The sequence below is a fragment of the Doryrhamphus excisus genome, linkage group LG8 (genome assembly GCF_037039965.1).
Source record: "Doryrhamphus excisus strain RoL-2023G ecotype Guam linkage group LG8, RoL_Dexc_Guam_v1.1, whole genome shotgun sequence".
NCBI lineage: Eukaryota > Metazoa > Chordata > Actinopteri > Syngnathiformes > Syngnathidae > Doryrhamphus > Doryrhamphus excisus.
In genome coordinates this window covers 18,226,956-18,245,258 of record NC_136364.1, presented here as the reverse complement: position 1 = coordinate 18,245,258, position 18,303 = coordinate 18,226,956, and the positions used below count along the sequence as shown (strand labels likewise).

The 18,303-nt window shown below is 43.8% G+C and overlaps 1 protein-coding gene across 3 annotated transcripts; it reads left to right on the top strand.

Annotated features, from left to right (window-relative positions):
* The first annotated feature begins 278 nt into the window (after positions 1–278).
* cluha (CLUH binding protein of NUMT mRNA a) lies at positions 279–17,917 on the top strand. 3 transcript variants are annotated; one of them, XM_058080587.2, is made up of 27 exons: positions 279–583; positions 5,093–5,286; positions 5,387–5,558; positions 6,460–6,603; positions 7,174–7,301; positions 7,378–7,532; positions 8,000–8,125; positions 8,208–8,355; positions 8,493–8,585; positions 9,447–9,881; positions 10,081–10,340; positions 10,915–11,201; positions 11,753–11,854; positions 12,006–12,106; positions 12,200–12,352; positions 12,646–12,708; positions 12,789–13,033; positions 13,095–13,179; positions 13,266–13,419; positions 14,054–14,193; positions 14,285–14,365; positions 14,440–14,565; positions 15,548–15,669; positions 15,740–15,833; positions 15,910–16,044; positions 16,124–16,197; positions 16,443–17,917. In XM_058080587.2, the coding sequence occupies exons 1-27, from the start codon at positions 463–465 to the stop codon at positions 16,567–16,569; spliced, it is 4,065 nt and encodes a 1,354-aa protein (XP_057936570.2). In that variant the 5' UTR covers positions 279–462; the 3' UTR covers positions 16,570–17,917. The 3 variants fall into 3 exon arrangements, with proteins under 3 accessions (XP_057936570.2, XP_057936568.2, XP_057936569.2); XM_058080585.2 differs by having other exon boundaries at positions 10,915–11,288; XM_058080586.2 differs by lacking the exon at positions 279–583 and adding an exon at positions 1,323–1,433 and having other exon boundaries at positions 10,915–11,288.
* The last annotated feature ends 386 nt before the right edge of the window (positions 17,918–18,303 follow it).

Sequence of the window (18,303 nt, the reverse complement as noted above, 5' to 3'; positions counted from 1 at the left end):
TTTTATAACCGTAAAAGACATTTGAAGTCATGCCACATTTCAGTTTGAAGGTTGATGGCGTCAGGTCAAACTAGGTCAAAGGTCATAAGTGGATGTGCTCTGTATTTGGTCTGTAGATTTCTTTTATTAAAGTTCGTCTTGACATTCATCATTTTCTGTTGACTATAGCATTAACTTGTAGGCCGTTGGTACAAAATATATACAGTAAACCAAGAGCTTTTTAGTTACAAGTTTGACGCATGTGACTTTCCGTAGCGGGCTGAATGAGTGGGCGGGGCCAAACAACGCAAAGGCAAAGAGGTCAAGAGGAGGAGAGACGAAAAGCACGTGTACTCCATACAGCGTTGTCCTTCCTGAGCACATTTGTTTATCTAAGCCTGTCTTCTGCGCATGTAGCCAGCTAACCAGCCTTTGCACACCTAACCCATACTCAACCCATATACTTTTCTCCCGACTGGAAACATGGTGAGCAAAACGGATGACATCCCCGTGTGTCCAGCTGAACTTGCGGACGAAGCCGGGGATGGTGCTCAGGACGCCAATGGAGGAAGCAGGACACATCTGAAGGAGTCGTGCGGCTGTGGTGAGCATAGTTAAACCTTGACTTACTAGTACAGTTACAGTGTCCTCTTCTATGTGGTAGCATTCTTGTGCACTCATTGGCAAGGTTGCTAATTGCTAATGTCACAAGTTAGCATCTATGCTGACATTAATCTTGAGGTGTTCGCCGTGCGGTTTAAACCGAGGCTGCATTTACTTTCACCAAGTTTAAGTGTCAGCACCAGCACTAAAACATTCGCATATATTCTAAGTATTCTAAACTCATGGCAGACTTATTAGTGCGTACTACACTGTGGGTGTGCGTGTCGTAGTCTGCCACTCAATGTAGCTAACCCAAACAAATTAGCCGTCATGCTAACATTATCCTGCTGTCAGACAGCATAGGATCGCAAAGGGGATCTTGCTACATAAGTAATATGGTAGCCAAAGACGTGCTTTTGATTAATAAACAACTAGTCAACTATGACAAGTGGAACTCCGTTAGTTCTTTTGCGCAAACTCGCAATGACGCACAAGAGGGAGGAAACTGAAGGTCACCTTCAATGGCGTCGCACACTTTCCGCATATAGAAGGGGGGGTCGTTGTTACAATTTTGTCATTACATACGTGTCACATTCAGTATGAATTTAGTTTATACATGGCAATTAAGTTAAATGAAAGGGAACAGGAATTATTGTGAGGCGAGGGAACCCCTGGTTAATGTGTATGCAAGCTATCCCAGCGACCTATCCTCCCCCGCCGTTGAGACTCAAATCGAGCGTCCCTCCTCGACCGGGAAGCGGAAGCTGGTGGTTACGCAGAAAAAGTCATGAAGTGTGTCCACGGTGAGAGGGAAGGTTACGCAGACACAAGGCAGTGTCACAAGGCACCCGGTGAGTACCTACTACCGAGTGAGGTAAAGATCAAGTAGAGGTGGCTGAATGAGAACCGGGAGCACCGTGTTGTTGCTAGTTTAACGCCGAGACAAGGGTTTCTGTCAACCGGCGAAGAAGTTACACAACTTGGGCTGCAACTCACCGCAGCCTGCGTGCATGTCATACGGTGCCTCGACTTTCTGGCACTGGGCTGGTTTAACAATAAAGCTTAGTTAAACGTCTCTATTAATGGAATACTTTGTGGATTAGTATTGGAGATACAATTTAACTTGATGTATTGTATAATCATCCAATCATTCATAATGATTATAATCAAGTAAAGTATTAATTATGTGAGAAGATCACCTTAACAATGCTGCATTACATAGCCAGCATGTTGCACCAGTCAAAGGTGATGCTTCCTGGCTGTAATGCTCCTGACGGGATGAAGGGTGACTGGGTTAATCCCAGGAATCACACCGACACTACTGCTCTGCCCATCAGGTCAGATAATAAACCAGTCCTGTCAGTGTGTGACTATATTATGCACTTTCCCAATGTATAGATGGATGGGATGTATAGATATTCAGTCATTGTCAAGAAAATGCTTTGTAGAGATCTTGCAAATTGTCCTGTTGGTTGATGTTGTCATGACAGCTGCCCGTGTCCCCTGTGGCAAGGGCCTTCCACTTCATAGGTGTGGTTTTTTTTTTGGTAGATATGCTATAGTTTTTATGGAGAATTTTCCGAGTGCCTCAGAGCACAGTTTCTTAGGTTCATAGGCTTGTTTTTACTACTTGGCTGCTTCCAGGTTTGATTAATGTTCAATTCATCATTTGCTTTTGACCTCCTACTTTTGCCTGGTAACAGACCCAAGTCACACAAAGTACAGTTTTGCAGTCAGTTGTGTCATTTATGAACAAATATGAGCACATTGTTCTCTTGAATGAGCTACCACATTATCGTGGTGGAGGACTTTGCAGGTCCCAATGATCCTAGAAGTTAAGATGTCAAGTCGTAGGGTCACCCATGACAAACAGGTCCGAGTTGAGGGATGAGACAGAGAGTGGCTCAATAGACCCCTATGATGAAACCATTAGACAATGTTTTTCCCTGCCCAGACGTGGGTCACCGGGGTCCCCCCCTCTGGAGCCAGGCCCGGAGGAGGGGCACAATGGTGAGCATCTGTGGATTGACTTGTTGGCCTCCTGGAAGACCCAGGACACGTTGGAAAATGTCCTCCCAAACTGGCCTGGGAACGCCTCAGGATCTACAGGGAAGTCTGGGGCTCCCTGCTAAGGCTGCTGCCCCTGTAACCCGACCACGGATAAGCGGTAGAAGATGGATTGATGAATGAGCACAAACTCTTCCTCAAATAGTGGCCTTTGATCTATAAGTTGTCATTACTCATCTTATCACCAGATGCATTGTCTACTTGAATACATTAAATTAATGCCTACCCCCCACAGGAAATATACAGTTATTGATTACCTGTACTTAGGGCTGGGTGATATGGACCAAAACTCATATCCTGATATATTTAGGTTGAATATCGTTATACGATGTACTATATCCCGATATTTTCCCGAAATGTGAATTTAGACAAAAGTCAAATCCAAATATTTGTGAAAATTTTATTAAAATGTAAGATGAAAAACGGTAGTTTCTCTGCAGCTGGGTTGGCGCCATTAGAACGTCCATCACACGTTCCCCATGACCACAGACAGTAAACATGGTTGATACCGTCTTTATACATCAACCTTTATACCGTATGCAGCCTCTCCTCCTCTGTATCTCCTTGGGGGATCTCGGCGCAGCAAAGGGGTGCTCAAAGCTAACAGCCGTTCCCAACTGTAAACAATGGGTGAAGCGGCAAGCTACAAACATGAGATGAACATCCATAGCTGCACACTTGCTTAAAGGGGTTGTTATGACATCAAAAAACAATAGGTAATAAATAAAAAAAAACTGCCACTATATGAGGAAATCCCGTACTGTAAATGTGTTAAATGCTCAAATGATTATCTTTAATTAAATACAACCTTTAGTCCCTTCGGCTAGTACTCTAGGGGAAATTAAGGAATGATGATGTTGTAACAAGTAAAAGACGTATTGTGGTATAGTATATGATTTTAAGTTAAAGGCAAACATTGTTCATCAGAAGTAATGTAAAGTGTATTGTGGCTTGCTAAGCTTTTCATTAGAATGTTGGTTGAATAACAATTTGTTTGACTTGAAGTCTCACCTTATGTACTAGAATTACAAATGAGATGCATGCTCTCGGTGTGTTGTACAAAGACGCCATGCTCTTCTCGGTTTACCGTCTGCTGCCCAGGCAAAGCTTATGGGATGAAGTGTGGGACATGCTAGATCAGATGATGAGTGTATAACAGCGTTATCCGGCTGTGGTAGATCAGCTATTAGAAATAACAGTAGAATCAGCCCATGTCTATTCGTCTCCACCACAGTTGTGAGGCAGTTGTTTTGGTATTCAGAGTGCGACTGCTGGCTGTTCCCTATTGTGACCCCTGCTGCCCTCCCTTCTTTTCAGTCATTTCCAGGGTCTGTTGTGGTCCAGTTTATGAAGCCCCACCTCCTGTCTTTGGCAACCCTGACGCTGGTTTACCCTTGACAATGTACAAGGACACAGTCCGGCAGCAGCTGAGTCCCACAGGCCTAAAACACTGTCTGTAGTTCTTAGTACTGGTTGATTTTAATACTCGTTATGTTTTATGTAACTGTTTTTTATTTTGTCATACAGTAAACCCTGCTATTTGAGAATAGCAAATAATTGAGACACTTATAAGAGGTGTCTGTTTTTGACACCTGGGTAGATTTCGCTCTCTTCAGTTGCCATTGTTCTCTAATGACAAAGGACGCCAGCAGGCAGGCTAATTTAAAGCACAGTCCAGCTTATTTTAAAAAAGGGAAACGTAGCGACACTCTGCACTAATATATGATAATGAATGAATGAATGATAGAACAGTTGAAATCAGATTTCTGATCTCGGCTTTATCCTGGTGATCAGACAAGCACTACAACAAGGCTGTATTGCTGAATCCACCCCCCTTTCAAAGTGCTCTGCTGCTCTGCAGGCCGCTGGGTTGTCCCGGCTCGCTGTCGTGGAAGGTGTTTTTCCCTACAATGACTCGCGTTCATATAGTAACTTGATTGTAAGACTGTAGACCCTGGACTCTAGGGACACCGCAATTTTTCGCTGACGTCCTGCTGCATATGCAGTATGTCACAGAACCCCTACCATTTCTGCAAACATTTTATTATCTCTTTTCATGAAACATCAGTCTGTGTTCAACATGTCAAATAGCTATTACATAACTTGATTGGAAATAATAAAGTTGATGCATTTTGCTGATTGTTACTTGTAAGATAGTAATGGCCGATATTAACAATATGCGATAGAAACAATATAAATTTGGCATAAGATAGAGTTTTAATAATTGTATTGACCAACTGGCACAGACTGCCTCTTACTTACACAAAATAAACACGGAACACTTACAAATGGTTACTTAGAGGTTTGGGTACCTTTTCAAAAATGTCAATTGGGCACTGGTATTGGATAATATTGAAATGATACCCAAGCCTAATATAAGTGTACTTATAATCATGTTGTTAGCATGTGCGTCTCAAACTGATATGCTTTTGTTACGGTACAGTACACAGTGCAGACACAGCCATGGTGAATGGTGGAGGGCCACACGAGCCCGTGGAGGAGGTGGAATCGAAACAGGATGGGCACAGCGAGGCTAATGGGATTGACGAGTCCAACGAACAGGAGGTGATAGTTATCCAGGACACCGGCTTCACTGTAAAGATCCAGGCACCAGGAGCAGAGCCCTTTGACCTCCAGGTACAAACGAAACTAATTAGTAGCTGGATGTTATCTTTGCCCTTACTTGGTATCTCTTCCTCCTCCTCCTCCTCCTTCTTCTCTTCGTTGCCACCCTCAGGTGTCTCCCCAGGAGATGGTGCAGGAGATCCATCAGGTATTGATAGACAGAGAAGACACCTGTCACCGCACCTGCTTTTCGCTGCAGCTGGACGGAAATGTGCTGGCCAACTTTGCTGAGCTCAAGTCCATTGAAGGCTTGCAAGAAGGATCGCTGCTCAAAGTGGTGGAAGGTTAGCGAATTCTACATCGGAGGTTTTGCATGTTGGAGCAGCTTTTAACTGCCTTCTGTATAAAAAGAAAATTCCATTGAGTTGCTATTAGATGGCAAAGCATTCCAAATGTTATTGGTAGAACCTCAGCAAAGTGGCGAGGGATGACCGCAGTACCATAAATTGCTAAAAAAAATGGTAAATTCTCTAGTCAATCGTTTGTCTACTTCATCCAAGAGTTGTTTGATAGCCTTGAAGGTTAGGCTTCTGGGCAAGTTCAACAGAAAAGGTTTTTTGCCAAACTGTTCCTGCATTGTCGGAAGGGTATCTTAACAAGCAGTTGCAGGCTTTTTGTTCTATGAGTTACCAATTTCTTTCATCAAAGTTGATCCAATTAATAGTCTCACTTGAAAAATGTAAATTGAACAAGTCTTATCTGATTAATCGAGACCCGCTTAATAGGGTGAGATCATCTCAATTTATCTCTTATGAATTGTAATGTAGGGGTCCCTCAAGGATCAATCCTGGGGCCACTACTATTTAGTTTGTATACCATTGACCATCCTGAATTCTGAAGTGGGCATTCAAAAAAAGGTTGCAAAAAAGGTCAACTAACCTCGATGTATTCTTAAGAGATGAAGAACAAAGGGTAGTAAATTAGGTTAAATACTTAGGTGTGTAATTAGACTCAGCACTTTCCTCCACAGGTTATATTAAATGGCATCCAAGATTGTAAAATACAATATATTCTACCCATTTTTGGGCTAGTAAGGAAATCTGTGATAGATGAAGCTGCTACAATACGATATTACTGCGTTGTGATCCCCCCCACTGATGTGAATAAACACACCGGTTTGAAAGGTCATTGTACAAATACTTAACTTGCCACAACTGTAACACCCTTGTGTCGCTCATTACCCAGAGCCATACACGGTGCGTGAAGCCCGGATCCACGTGCGTCACATCAGAGATCTGTTGAAGAGTCTGGACCCCTCAGACGCCTACAATGGAGTGGACTGCAACTCTCTCTCCTTCCTCAGTATCTTCACAGATGGAGACCTTGGAGGTAGCGTACTTGGACTAAGGATTTTCTTAGTCAAATCTGATTCGTTAGTAGCAGACTGAATGGTGATCCTGAAAATGGCTCTCATTTGCAACTTTTTCCACCTTTTAAAGAAACACTGGGATAAACAAATAAGCATTTTAGGTGTGTAACAACAGTACCTTTTAATATATTCCACATAGACGAGAAACAACATGGCTTGAAAAACAAACAATTGCCATAACTCTGGGTTAGCAGCCTCATGTCATGCATTCAGTGAACTTTGGGGATATAAAATAAAGTTGGTGTTGCAGCCTTACCTGTTTTTAAATGACAAACTTTTGGTTGTTACTGTGTGACATGAGCATTGACACAAGTTGCATTTCACTTGGGCATCATGAGCCAATAAACATATCATTTTTAATTCTTAACTTAACTTAGGCTCTTTGACGGCAAAATCATTAGTCGATTCATGCTCCTCTGAATCTATCGTCATGACTTTCATCAACATCCTGTGCTTTGGAGTTTGCTGCACCGTTGTTGTAAAACGTTGACAAGAGCCAGATGGACATGTTTTGTCATCCTTGACTGCAGAAAGTGGCAAGCGGAAGAGAAAGGGCAGTGAGCTGGAGCAGATTGACTGCACCCCGCCAGAGCACATCCTGCCTGGCGGTAAAGATCGACCCCTGGTGCCCCTTCAGCCACAGAACAAGGACTGGAAGGTAAAACACGGTTTTGAAGGTTACCGTTACTAACACTGTGTTGGTTTACCAAAAACGGCATTGTTTTTCTTATCAGCCGATGCAGTGCCTGAAGGTCCTGACCATGAGTGGTTGGAACCCTCCCCCCGGTAATAGGAAGATGCACGGTGACCTCATGTATCTGTACATCGTGACAGTAGAGGAGCGCCACGTCAGCGTCACTGCCTCTACACGCGGCTTCTACCTCAACCAGTTAGTCAACTTTTCTCCAACAGTATCAATCACCAACTACTAAGTGCACATATACCTAGCTGTAGCTATCAGGCTAGATTAGCCTATTCATTTACAATGCTGTAGTTTAAAAAATGTGGCTGCCTAACCCCAATACAGTAAACATTATGCACAATCAAGTGAGAATAATTTTATTTTAAAAGCCACAACAGTTACACATCAGATTGTGCACCTTAATGGGAATTAGGCCGAGCGTATTAGAGTTGCAGCAGAGGGTTATGTTGTAAGCAGTGCTTCAAAATCATGCACTTTCTGCACTTTTCCTAATTGTGGATGCCAAAACACTCGGTTGTGTAATTTAGGTCAAATTCGATTCCATTCGGAAGTTGAATTTAGGTCAGCTACTATTTCACATACAACGCTTTTCTTTGTCCTCCTGATATGCAAAATATGTAATGTTTTTTTTCTGGTTTGTGCGTGTCGTTCAGGTCAACTACCTACACTTTCAATCCGAAACCAGCCAACCCGAGTTTCCTGAGCCATTCTCTGGTGGAATTGCTGAGCCAGATAAGCCCTGCCTTTAAAAAGAACTTCACTGCCCTGCAAAAGAAAAGGTAAACATCTCCATTTTAAGACCAAAATAGTATAATATACTGCAAGTTGTGATCACAGCCTTCCTACCTGTGTGGCCCACAGAGTCCAGAGGCATCCATTTGAGCGAATAGCCACACCATTCCAAGTGTACAGCTGGACATCCCCACAGGTAGACCACGCCATGGATTGTGTACGAGCAGAGGATGCCTACACCTCCCGCTTGGGTTATGAGGAACATATACCTGGACAGGTAGGATACATAAGCATCAAATGAGATCCTATATCAAGTAAGATTTTTCATTGACAAATTGATAATGCTGAGTTCTGATGATTGTTTATAATATAACAGTGTTTTCATTATTACAAGCGTATGCTGTACAATTTCAGACTAGAGATTGGAATGAAGAACTTCAGACGACAAGAGAGCTTCCTCGGAAGAACCTGCCAGAGCGCCTGCTGAGGGAACGAGCCATTTTTAAGGTACTGCTTCCTTAGTCTTGCACTGAATAAACAATCCAAAAGCCGTATCCATAGGAGCTTGACGATACTTTCATTTCCAGTCTGACCAGTTTTGTGGTGTAAGGTGGAAAGAGCACGGTTATGGAGTTCATTCCACTTGTTCATCACCAAAAATCCAGTCCACGTATTTCATGTGACCATTTGGTACTAGACCATTTGTAGTTCCGTGATGTGTCTGTACGATTAGTGATCCTTCTAGAACGGCATCAAACTGCATTGGATGCAAATGCTCCTCTTTGACCAAAACTTGGCTTGCAGTCCTTGCCGATGACACTGTTGTGATCGTTTGTTTTTCAGTCTATGCTATGTAGTCCAGCCCACGTTTTCCATGCGGCCATTCCTTATCACAGGGGTGCTGGAGCCTATCCCAGCTGTCTTCGGGCGAGAGGCGGGGTGCACCCTGGACTGGTTGCCAGCCAGACAAACAACCATTCACATTCATACCTACGGACAATTTGGAGTCGCCAATTAACCTAGCATGTTTTTGGAATGTGGGAGGAAACCGGAGTACCCGGAGAAAACCCACGCATGCATGGGGAGAACATGCAAACTCCACACAGAGATGCCCGAGGGTGGAATTGAACCCTGGTTTCCTAGCTGTGAGGTCTGCGCGCTAACCACTCGACCGCCGTGCCGCCTGTGTCTGTACTATTAGCACAATATATATAATAAATTAGTCTTAGTACTGTGCATCTCCTGGGTGTGTGCACATACCCGTACGTCTAGTGACGACTTCTTTAATGATGGCCTGACCTCTCTGTCTTGGAAGCAAGATGATGCGAACAATTTCTTCACCCACGTGTCCCAATTCTCCTCATTCAGGTCCACAGTGACTTTGCAGCAGCGGCCACTCGCGGTGCCATGGCCGTCATCGATGGCAACGTAATGGCCATCAATCCCGGCGACGAAACACACATGCAGATGTTCATCTGGAACAACATCTTCTTCAGCCTGGGCTTTGACGTGAGGGACCATTATCGTGAGCTGGGCGGCGATGCGGCCGCCCACGCCGCTCCCACCAATGACTTGAACGGCGTGAGGGCGTACGGGGCGGTGGACGTGGAGGGACTCTACACCTTGGGTACGGTGGTGGTGGACTACAGAGGCTACCGTGTCACGGCCCAGTCCATCATTCCAGGCATCCTGGAGCGCGAGCAGGAGCAGAGCGTCATTTATGGCTCCATTGACTTTGGAAAGACGGTCGTGTCTCACGGCAAATATCTGGAGCTCCTGGAGAAGACCAGCAGGCCGCTCAAAGTCAGTAACACAACTACAGTATTTCCTGCAGTAGTAGTTGCTATCAAATGGCGTGAAGTTGAAGCTTTGTGTAATTGCCGTTATGGGTAGTCGTTAGTTTAAATCAGTTCAGAGACGTTATGGTGCATACATGAACATGAAAGACGATGAATGAGCCAATTTGTGACATCATGTAAATGACTTCCCTCCTACATCTCAGGTCCAGAGGCACAATGTACTCAACGAGAAGAACGATGCGGTAGAGCTGTGCTCATCCGTCGAATGTAAGGGCATCATTGGAAATGATGGCCGTCACTATATTTTGGACCTTCTTCGCACCTTCCCACCTGACCTCAACTTCCTTCCTGTGGAGGGAGAGGAGTTACCTCCTGAGTGTCAGCGCCAGGGCTTCCCTCGCCAGCACCGCCACCGCTTGGCCTGCCTTCGCCAGGAACTCATCGAGGCCTTTGTCGAGCACAGGTTATTGTTTGTACACTACTGTCAATCCAAATTTGGGCTATACCATGGAGATTTTAATGCCATCATCCTGTTGCGTTGATGCATGATTATGGCAAAATATGGTCACGACCTGCAATGCATCATCATTGTAATAAGCTGAGATTTTTACTGTTGTTACATTGTGCAATACTGCACCAAGTCCATGTGTAATTGAGCTATTTTTATAGTAGTATTAAGGTGGAAGTGACCTTTAATTCTCCGTAAGAGTTCGATTTCATGTGACTTGCAACAATATGCCAAAATTCCAACTTTAATGAAACGTGCTTTATAAAAATGTTACCGTGCTTACTTTTGTTACTTGCTAAAAACATTTTCAGTTTCATAATCTCTAATAGCATAGTCAAAGTATCTGATTGGGGATGAAAATTGGATTGGATCTAAGGCCAAAAATGCCTTACAGGAGATCCCGACAAAGACGCTATCATGACTGATATTGTCGCAACAGGCTGTAATGCTTATTGCATCATGGATTTTAGGTCATATTGCCTTCACTAGTTTGTCGTTTCTGTAATTATCGATTTCCTCCCCTCTTCAGATATCTCCTCTTCATGAAAATGGCCGCCCTGCAACTCATGCAACAGAAAGCCAACAAGAACGAAATGCCCGCCATCACTCAGACCTCAGAAACGGAGACAAACGCTGATGCAAAACCGACTGCTCCCTCAGATTCTAGTAGTGCACAGGTCTCGACCGACTCCTCGGTCCAAACGGACAGCAACCCGGGTGTGACTGAAAAGGACGAAAAGCCCTCCAACGCTGCCACCAACGGGCCCCTGGAGCCCACGGCCACACAGAATGGAGAGTGCAAGAGCCCCCTGGAGGGTAAGGAGCTTGAGGAAAGTATTCCAGGATTAGCCCAGGCCAAAGAGCTGGCGGAGACCTTAGTTTCTGAAGATGGAGCCGGTATTGGTACGTCCAGAAATGCCCCGCGAGCGAGGCCAGGGCAGCGCAGGGACAGCTACTCCGGTGGACCGTTGAAAAGAGAGAAGTAGTATCACGTGTATTTGGAAGATTTCCTCCGATATCACTCCACTCGGCTAGCCACCCCTGCTCAGCCCCGCCCTCTGTGTTCCAGCCTGCTGAATGAAATAACCACATAATCAGAATCGCCACATATTGTGTTCATGAAAATGTGTTTGGAAAATGACAAAACGCTTGATTTGCTCAACCTGTCTGAAATGATGTGCGCATTAATCACAATGATCTAACATTCACTGTTTGTAGCCATTTTAAGGTTTCACCCTTTATTTTTATTATGGATGGTGTTGGGTCTGCACTTGGGCATGTCTGTTGCATGTTTGTTGCCTGTACAATATTAGTAGACACAAGCATCTTTGGTTTCCACTAATGTAACGGATGTCCTTCTCAATCAGACCCTAAAAGCCGCGAGGTCGTCCTTAATGCCTGCAAGGCGGTCGGCTCCATCAGCAACACATCTTTTGACATCCGATTCAACCCTGACATCTTTTCTCCAGGTAAGATTGGAACATTTTTTTCGGAAACCAATCTGTTTACATAATCCAGTACACAAACACAGAAACACTTAACTGAGATTGAATCTGGATTTTTTTAGTGTGAAGCAAACTAAAGTCCCAAAGTAGTAACCATGTATGGTGGTATTTCCAGGAGTACGTTTCCCAGACGACAGTGCAGATGACATCCAGAAGCAAAAGCAGCTCCTCAAAGATTCCGCTGCCTTTCTCGTTTCCTGCCAGATTCCATCACTGGTCAGTGAGATTAGTCGTTCCTACCTCAGATCAGATGAAATCCCAGGTTGTGTGTGTCTGAGTTGGAAGTTTTTATATTTATGTCCGAACCAGGTCAAAGACTGTTTGGACCACAGTGCTCTGCCCATGGATGGAGCCACTCTGACAGAGGCCTTGCATCAGCGAGGCATCAACATTCGCTATTTGGGCAACGTCCTGGAGTTTGTGGATAAGACTCCTGCCAAAGCCCAATTGGAACACTTCTATGTAAGTGGAATGTTCGATGTATAAAACTGCAGCATTCATTGGTTAGAATCTGTCTATAGTGGCCCAACTCTACTCTTAAGAACCACTATCCATTGTTTAGATGCGAAGTCACCAACACATGGATGCTTTTTTTGGGTACTCTATATTGGCTGTATGATAACCAAGACAATGTATGAAAATGAGGGCATATTTTTGTCCAAGTGAGGACAAGTGGTAGTGGAAAACCGAGGTTCCACTGTATGAGATGTATGTTACATTGACTGTAAGCAAACCTGTTTTCATGTATCTTTTAGAGAATAGGAATCATTGAGCTTATCACCAGATGTGCAAAACATATCTTCAAGACATACCTCCAGGTTGGTAGCATACAACATACATTTTATTTTAGCAGCTTTGCTTCCTAACCAGGTTGACATGTTTTTCTTGACTCACGAAGGGAGTGGAGCTATCCGCTCTCTCTGCTGCCGTAAGCCATTTCCTAAACTGTTTCCTGAGCTCCTTTCCGGACGCCGTCGCTCACTTACCGCCTGATGAGCTTGTGTCACGCCGCAAAAACCGCAAGCGGCGCAACAGAGTGCCCGGAAGCGGAGACAACACGGCATGGGCCAGCCTGACACCCAGCGAGTTGTGGAAGAACATTGCCTCTGAGGCTCAGAGTTACTATCACTTTACCATCCAATGGTAATGAATTTGTCTTATTTTAATCTATTGTATGTTTAATGACACTATGACCTCTCTACAGTGACAGTGTGGACCAGGTGATAGAGAAACATGGCCTTCAGAAAATCACTCTGCTCAGAGAAATTTCAGTCAAAGCAGGCATCCAAGTAAGACTTTTTTTTTTAAACCATGACTGATGTTGCTTTCTCTCTTTTTCTAAAAAAAATTTTTTTATTTTGTATGTGCTTTGCAGATTCTGATAAAGGAGTACAACTTTGACAGCCGCCATAAACCTACCTTCACAGAGGAGGACATCCTTAATATTTTCCCTGTTGTAAAGCACGTCAACCCAAAAGCCTCTGATGCCTTCCATTTCTTCCAGAGCGGCCAGGCCAAGGTGCAGCAAGGTGAGGTTTGCCATTCTCACGGTAGGCTTGGGGCTGTTTGACACAAAAAAGTCTGGATTGTTTTGACTAATGCGAGCGGTCTGAAGCATAGTACGATTCCCTGGCCTTGGCACACTTAGAAGAAGTGAACTCCGGCATGGTATACTTGGACGTGGACAAGCTATAATATTCTGTTATCCTGGCAGTCATTTCTTCCTATGATGGTTTATTTGTACTGACATTTATTTTGGAACGTGAGCAACATTTATGTCCTTCAAGTTTTATATACTGGCTGCACAGTGGACGAGTGGTTAGCTCGCAGCCCTCGCAGCTAAGAGACCTGAGTTCAATTCCACCCTCGGCCATCTCTGTGTGGAGTTTGCATGTTTTCTCCGGGTACTCCGGTTTCCTCCCACATTCCAAAAACATGCTAGGTTAATTAGCGACTCCAAATTGTCCATAGGTATGAATGTGAGTGTGAATGGTTGTTTGTCTATATGTGCCCTGTGATTGATTGGCTGGCGACCAGTCCAGGGTATACCCAGCCTCTTGCACGAAGACAGCTAGGATAGGCTCCAGCACCCCCTGCGACCCTCGTGAGGATACGTGGTAGAAAATGAATGAAAGTTTTATTTATCGTTGATCTTATTTCTAGGATTTTTGAAGGAAGGATGCGAGCTGATCAACGAGGCTCTCAACCTCTTCAACAATGTGTACGGAGCCATGCATGTGGAGATTTGTGCCTGCCTGCGCCTCTTGGCTCGCCTTAACTACATCATGGGGGACCACGCTGAGGTAGACGCCACCAGCAGTAGCCATGCATCCTGCCAAAAAAAAAAAAACATTGCAACATGCCAATCATTTCCGATATTCTTCTTCCCTGCAGGCACTCAGCAACCAGCAAAAGGCTGTTCTGATGAGTGAAAGAGTTCTCGGCATCGAGCACCCCAACACAATTCAAGAATATGTAAGCTATCTTGCGTGTTTGTTGGCACGTGGGTCCCACGTTTGACATCCTTCTCCATTTTTCTTCTCTCCCAGATGCATTTGGCTTTGTACTGCTTTGCCAACGGTCAGCTGTCCACTGCCCTCAAGCTGCTTTACAGAGCTCGTTACCTCATGTTACTGGTGTGTGGCGAGGACCACCCGGAAATGGCGCTGCTAGATGTGAGTTCCACGTGTGTGTGCGCAACTTCCTGCTTAGAGTTTTTAATATAAAACCTAAATTTGTATGATAGGAAGCTATTTCGGCAATGATTCACTTATTGATGGCATCATTGAGAAGGTCCCGAGTTCCGATGAGGCCAAACAATCATGTTCCTCCAATGAAAGAGAAGTGCTCACTAACAGATATACCGTAAATTCCGGACTATAAGTCGCTACTTTTTTCCCCAAACTTTCATCCCTGCGGCTTATTCAGTGATGCGGCCAATTTATATAATTTTTCTAACGGCCGCCAGGGGCTCTCGAGTAGAAACGGTAAGATTAAAACCGGTGGAATATATGCGTCGAGGAAGACTGCAACTTCTTGTCTTGTGCATAAATTAAATTAGCGTGAACATACCCTCATGGAAAATGCAAAAAGAAAGGCATTTGACGCAGCTTTCAAGCTATAATAGCAATCGAGCTGTACGATAAAGAAGGAAACAGAGCTGCTGCACGTAAACTTGGCATAAACGAATCGATGGTGAGACGCTGGAAACTACCGTTTTACTGCCGCGTCACAGGCACCGTTTGTGAAGAAAGTTATATTATTATTATTGTTAAAATATATTATTAAAACTTTGAAAACTCTCTCTGTGTACCATCTTTCTTTGTAAATATGTTTACATGTTTTAATGTGGGCACATGCGGCTTATATACAGGTGCGGCTTGTGTATGTACAAAATCGCTTTTCCTCTAAAAATGTAGTGGGTGAGGCTTATAATCAGGTGCGCTCTATAGTCCGGAAATTACGGTAGACAGATTTATGATCAATATTTGAGAGAAGTCGTTTGTGTACATAGTACGTTTTAGATCATTTGAGATCTACTCATGAAAGACGAAAGCAAAAATAGAAGGGTTGCGTTTATATTTTTGCTGAGTACAGTATAAATGGTCATATTGTAATGTCTTAAACACACTAATATGCCTGTCTATGTTTATTTAGAGTAACATCGGTCTGGTACTACACGGAGTGATGGAGTATGATTTAGCTCTGCGATTCCTGGAGAACGCGTTGGCCCTCAACTCAAAGTACCATGGAGCCCGATCACTCAAAGTGGCCCTCAGGTGAGCAACGAGTGAACTAACCATCCACATACACAGGAGATTCCATCGTCTTCCATGGTTTGCTTTCCAGCCACCATCTTGTCGCCAGAGTTTACGAAAGCAAGGCGGAGTTCCGTTCTGCACTTCAACATGAAAAAGAGGGCTATACTATTTACAAGAATCAGGTAAGCCTCTGAGACTCTTCTTCTTGCAGCTCGTCGTCTCTGAATGCAGCCATCTTAAATGTGTTTGACTTTTCAGATGGGCGAGGCACATGAGAAAACCAAAGAGAGTTCAGAGTACCTAAAGTACCTTACCCAGCAAGCTGTGGCTCTACAGAGAACAATGAATGAGATCTACAAGAACGGTTCCAGTGCCAGCATCATGCCGCTCAAGGTGAATTGTGTACTTTTTTTTTTATCTGCACACGTGGCCGTAAAAGTTGTGACAATGTTGACTCCTCCTCCTCCTGCAGTTCACCGCTCCCAGCATGGCCAACATCCTGGAACAGCTCAACATCATCAATGGCATTATATTTATACCGCTCAGGTACATGCATGATTACAATACTAATTTATTGGAAATAACACAATTTGACCGGCAGAGGTTCCACTGTACCTTTTTATAATTGTAGTTTTGACCCCGATTTGGTAATGGTGGTAAATTACAATAGCAAACATGTTTACAATGTCACAATTCAAAGGGGTAAGTAGGAAGATGCAGAGATTCAAGCCTACCACACGTCAATATCTCAGCAATTACTGATGGTCTACTGAATGATTTGTCCCTTTCAGCCAAAAAGATCTGGAGAACCTGAAGGCGGAAGTGCAGCGACGACAGAATCTGCAGGAGCCCGAGAAGAGTGAGCAGCCCACCGAGGACAGCACACTGGAACTAGAGGACAAAATCCCTGTTGATTAATGTCTAAAAAAAAAAAAAAAGCTCTCAACTCACAGCTACTTTTTTCAGTTGCGAAGGGTGGCGGCCGTATTGTAACGGCCTTGTCGTTAAACCCGTCAACCTGGGAACTGAGCACACTTATATCAGCATTGAAATAAGAGGGGGGAGAGAAACAGGAATTCCAGAGAACACACACTATGAACTGTAGGACAGAGGACAATTGAGCAGGAATTCCTACAAGGTAGGAAGACAGGGAAAGGGGTAAAGTTACAAAGATTGGATCATGAAACATGCACAGGGAGGAGCAGGACTAGAGACCAAGGATGTCATTCTAAACCAGAGCCTTATCCACTTCATTGCAAGGCCTAGTTATCCACACCCCCCATGCTTCTTACCCCACCACCACCACCATCACACAGCACTGTTAACCCAGGACCACGTCTGGCTTCCCTCCAGGAAGCCTTGAAGAGCCAAGGGCATGAAGCCTACCTACAACTCAAGGCGACTTTGTACTGTGCACTCAAAATCACATCACACGACATGTCAAATTTCCGTGTTTCAAGTGGGCCTTCTTAGAATGTACTTCCCAGCCAACATACACACCCCTACCAGTCATTCCTAATCATTCTTTAAATTCAGTCGCTTGCGTTGACGCCCTCCTCGTTAGGTGCCTGCCGAGTCCTACAAGCAAACAGCAAAAACAATGCAGCGCTTGTTCTATTTCTTTTTCTTTCTTTTTTCTATCAGCAATTCAAATATAACCAGGAAAGTTAAGAAGGTATTTTAGACCTGTTAAGTTAAGCCCTGTCTGTTTTATAGCAAAATGTATAGAATGGAGGAAAAAAAATATTTATACATCTATCAGATTGAATCATTATTCCACAGAATAGATCATAAACCGTCCTCTGCTATATCCTAGCTGTGTGCAATCTTCTATTTTTACTATTTTTTTTTGGAAAAGACAATGTGCATGTATGTTTCTACGTGTGATAGTGTGAGTCTTTGTGTAATCCAACAGGACTGATAAAAAAAAAAGAGGCGCAACTTGAACATCGGTTTTCCAAATGTTTTATTTTTCTATGCACACTTAACCATTTGGATGCCTGATGCCTCTCCGTGGCCGTGGAGTTGTTGGAAATCTGTTGGCACCAAAATGAACCTTTCTTTCCTTGCTAATGGGGAAAAAAGCTGCTCAACATGGGCTGGAGTGACTGATTCATTTTCTGTCTCTTGTACTATTTCTTGTCACCTTACCCACAATGCAGTTTGTAGTGCACTTTCTGTGCTGTTTTGAATGTCATTAGCACACCTGCAGCCTAAAGTGGATAAGAAAAGTAAGGTTGTACCAAAAAATAGAAAGAAAAGACAAGTTGGTTTGCGCTTGTATACGTGCAATGTGTAACTTCATAGTTGCCGTGTATAAATGTTTGTGATTAAAGCAATATAGAGACGGTGCTGGAAATGATTATTAGAAATGCAAAATGACTTTATGACAAATTTTTTTCATTATCTGCTCACACAATTCACAACAACATAGTGTACCTTTTGATGCCCACAGGCAGGGACAGAGTCGTGACAAATGAACATATTCTACTTTATAAAGGTGATTTATGCAATTATGCCTATATTACCTTGCTGTTTTCTGTATACACGCCAGTCAATATTTGCATTTGAAAATAGGAACTTTTCTCTCACTGGGGAAAAACGGGCGTGCAGGTGCAGTATGTAATAATAATAATTAACCCACGCCCATGA

Excerpts from the sequence above, each read along its gene's own strand:
- cluha (XM_058080585.2), top strand. The coding sequence starts at position 463 with ATGGTGAGCAAAACGGATGACATCCCCGTGTGTCCAGCTGAACTTGCG. Across the intron at positions 14,366-14,439 it reads CCAACACAATTCAAGAATAT|ATGCATTTGGCTTTGTACTG; the intron begins GTAAGCTATCTT and ends CTTCTCTCCCAG. Across the intron at positions 16,045-16,123 it reads CCAGCATCATGCCGCTCAAG|TTCACCGCTCCCAGCATGGC; the intron begins GTGAATTGTGTA and ends CTCCTCCTGCAG.